At 46.9% G+C, this 3,803-nt stretch overlaps 1 protein-coding gene across 1 annotated transcript; it reads right to left on the bottom strand.

Annotated features, from left to right (window-relative positions):
- Positions 1 to 1,386: 1,386 nt before the first annotated feature.
- LOC101659853 (polyadenylate-binding protein 1-like) lies at positions 1,387 to 3,593 on the bottom strand. The gene is given in 2 exon segments (XM_045298573.1): positions 1,387 to 2,347; positions 2,350 to 3,593. Coding segments are annotated over 2 exon segments (1,905 nt in total). The 5' UTR covers positions 3,523 to 3,593; the 3' UTR covers positions 1,387 to 1,615.
- Positions 3,594 to 3,803: the final 210 nt, after the last annotated feature.

Raw genomic sequence — 3,803 nt, 5'->3', positions numbered from 1 at the left:
TTTTGTTGGTTATAGTCTATATGGAAGTCTTTCTCTTCTTTGGTTTGTTTTATTACTATTTTAAATAATTTTACTGGGGTCTCGTACAACTCTTATCACAATCCATACATCCGTCCATTGTGTCCAGCACATTTGTACATTTGTTGCCATCATCATTCTCACAACATATGCTTTCTACTTGAGCCCTTGGTATCAGCTCCTCATTTTTCCCCCTCCCTCCCCCACCCTCCCTCCTTCACTGGCCCTTGATAAATCATGATTATTTTATCATGTCTTATGCTGTCTGATGTCTTCCTTCACCCACTTTTCTGTTGTCCACCCCCCAGGGAGGGGGTTATATGTAGATCATTGTGATATGTTCCCCCTCTCTACCCCCACCTTCCCCTTTCCTTCCTGGTATTGATACTCTCATTACTGGTCCTGAGGGGTTTATCTCTCTTGGATTCCCTATGTTTCCAGCTCTGACCTGTACCTGTGTACATCCTCTGGTGTAGCTGGATTTGTAAGGTAGAATTGGGATCATAATAATTGGGGGGGGGAGATAGCATTAAAGAACTAGAGGAAAGTTGTATGTTTCATCAGTCAGTGCTATACTGCATCCTGACTGGCTTGCCTCCTCCCCACGACTCTTCTGTAACAGGATATCCAGTTGCCTACAGATGGGCTTTGGGTCTCCACTTCGCACTCCCCCTCATTCACAATGATATGATTTTTTGTTCTTTGATGCCTGCTACCTGATCCTATCAACATCTCATGATCACACAGGCTGGTGTGCTTTTTCCATGTGGGCTTTGTTGCTTCTCAGCTAGATGGACACTTGTTTATCTTTAAACCTTTAAGACCCCAGATGCTATATCTTTTGATAGCCAGGCACCATCAGCTTTCTTCACCACCTTTGCTTATGTACCCTCTTTGCCTTCAGCGATCGTGTCGGGAAGGTGAGCATCATGAAATGCCCGTTTAATAGAACAAAGTGTTCTTGCATTGAGGGAGTACTTGAGTGGAGGCCCAATGTCCATCTGCTACCTTAATACTAAACCTATAAATATATGCACATAGATCTATTTCCACATCATCATATATAAACATGTTTACATATGTACATGCCTGTATTTAGACATCTATAAATGCTCTTTGCCTCCTAATTCCTTCCCCTATTTCCTTTTTTTTCTTCACAGTTTAAGGAATTTTTATTAAAGCAAGAATTTCATAATCCAAATTATGTTTCCTTGCTCAGTTATCAATTCTGTCTTCTAAAATAGAAGTGGCCCTCCGAGGTTCTTCCACAGTAAAGAATTACAAAATTAAAGAAAGGAATGCTTTAAATTTTTGTACTTTGCTGAAAATTTTTTCCCAGGGTCTATAAAACATTAATTTTTTTTCATATTTTACTATTTTTTGTGGCTTTTTGTTTTTAAATGAATAGGAATCTAGGACTAGCATGGTTTGCTAGCCCTGACATTTGCTCGGTACATAAGGTTCAAAGTTTCCTTTCCTTTTTTTTTTTAATTTATTTTATATTTTGCAATGTTTTTTCCACAATATTTAAGTTTTTCGATGTTTAAGTATTTTTCTTCGGTGAAGCATGAGTTTCTTTTTCGTGGTCCCTGATCATTTAAACAGCTGGAACACCGGTGGCGTTGTTAACTGCTTTCTGGGCAGCCTCTTTAGCTTGGTGGGCTTGTAGAACAGCTACAGCCTCATCAACCTTAGAGCGAAGAGACTCGGGGGACTCGAGCATGTGCAGAAGTTCGGAATTGTTGATCTCCAACAGCATGCCCGTGATTTTACCAGCAAGACTCGGGTGCATGGCTTGAATAAGAGGGAACAGCCGCTCACCCAACATTTGCTTTTGCTCTTGAGGAGGGGCAGATGCTGACATGGAAGCAGTCGAAGGTTCCTGACCTTGTACATGAACAGCAGGCTGCTGCATGGTGACCTGTGGCTGTGCGTTGAGATGTTGAGGATTGCGAACTCCTGCGGCGTATTTATACTGGGGAACGGTGCGGACAGCAGGAGCAGCTGCAGCAGCAGCAGCTGCAGGACGGGGTCCCATGGTCTGTGTTGATGTGTTAGCAACACGTTGTGTTGACATGACTCGTGGAACCTGTGAAGAAGCTGGTCTCATAGTACTAAATGGTGGTCTGGGAGCAGCTGGGCGGATAGCACCGGGCATATTTTGGAATGGATGAGGTCTGGCACCCTGAGCAGTCCAGCGAGGACTTGGTCTTAACTGAGCAATTTGGCTAGGAGGATAGTATGCAGCACGGTTCTGAGTCTGTGGGATAGCTGCCATGAAGTAACCTGAAGGAGGTGCTGGCTGGTAGGGGTTGATCACGGGGCTGGGCCAGCTCTCACACTTGCCATTCTCTGCATATATTGGTTAGTGAGGTGAGCCTGGCGTTCCTCTTTACGCTGAGCTAAAGCTACATACAATGGCTTGGTGGCCACAATTCTACCATTCATTTCTGTGACTGCTTTAGTGGCTTCTTCAGGGGAAGAGAAACATACAAAACCGAAGCCTTTGCTGCGACCACCCTCCATCATAACCTTTGCACTAGTGATTGTTCCAAATGGAGAAAACTCTTTGCGGGGAGGTTCATCATCAATACCATCATCGAGGTTTTTCACATATAAATTAACAGCCTGGTATCTGGTGATCCTATCTTGCTTCATCTGTTCAAATTTGCGCTTAAGTTCTGTCTGCCGTTCCACTTTTTTCTGAGCTCGACCAACATAAATTTGCTTCCCATTGAGCTCCTTCCCATTCATTTCATCCACAGCTTTCTGTGCATCTTCATGCCTCCCAAAGCTCACAAGTCCAAAACCTTTGGAGTTTCCACTTTCAGCAGTCATTACTTTCCCACTTAAGGCAGGCCCGAACTTGCCAAAGAGATCCTTAAGGAGCTCATCGTCCTTATCTTCTCCAAAATTCTTGATGTGAACATTGGTGAACTCCTTTGCCCTGGCTCCGAGCTCTGCTTCTCGCTCTTTAGGAGACTTAAACCGTCCCACAAACACTTTCCGGTCGTTGAGAAGCATTCCATTCATCTTTTCAATAGCTCTTTCGGCTGCTTCCCGTGTCTCAAAATGTACAAACCCATAGCCCTTGGAGCCATTTTCATCACAAACCACCTTACATGAGAGGATGTTACCAAAAGCAGAAAATGTATCATACAGTGCTTTATTATCAATGGATTTGTCCAAATTTTTAATGAATATGTTGCCCACTCCACTTTTGCGAAGCGATGGATCACGCTGAGACCACATGATGCGCACCGGCTTGCTCTTTATGACATCAAACTTCATGGTGTCCAAAGCACGCTGCGCGTCCGCTGGCTGTTGAAAGTTCACGTACGCGTAGCCCAAAGAGCGGCGGGTGATCATGTCCCTGCAGACCCGGATGGAGAGGATGGGCCCGGCCGGGCTGAACTTTTCATAGAGCATCGCCTCGGTCACGTCGGGGTGTAGGTCCCCCACGTAGAGGGAGGCCATGGGGTAGCTAGGGGCGCTGGGGTTCATCTGGGCACGGCTGCCCGCAGGGCCACAGGCCGCGACCTTTCCGCGAGAGGAGAGCGAGTGCTGGGGCCGGAGCCGGGGGGAGGGGAGCGGGGGCGAGCGCAGAGGGACAAAAATCAACCGCAATCAAAAACTACTCAACGGCCGCAGAACGGGGTCGATCCGCCGCCGCTGCGCTGGCTGCCGGCTGGGGAGCGAGGGTGCCGGTGTCGGGTCCGGGCGGCGGGAAGGCCGGGGTCTCTTGGTTCCTTCTTGGAGCTGCTGCGGGGCCGCGGGCGGGCGGG

This window comes from Echinops telfairi, unplaced genomic scaffold (genome assembly GCF_000313985.2).
Source record: "Echinops telfairi isolate 266 unplaced genomic scaffold, ASM31398v2 ScPeMD7_7427;HRSCAF=8465, whole genome shotgun sequence".
Lineage (NCBI taxonomy): Eukaryota > Metazoa > Chordata > Mammalia > Afrosoricida > Tenrecidae > Echinops > Echinops telfairi.
This window is presented reverse-complemented; position numbering and strand designations above follow the sequence as displayed.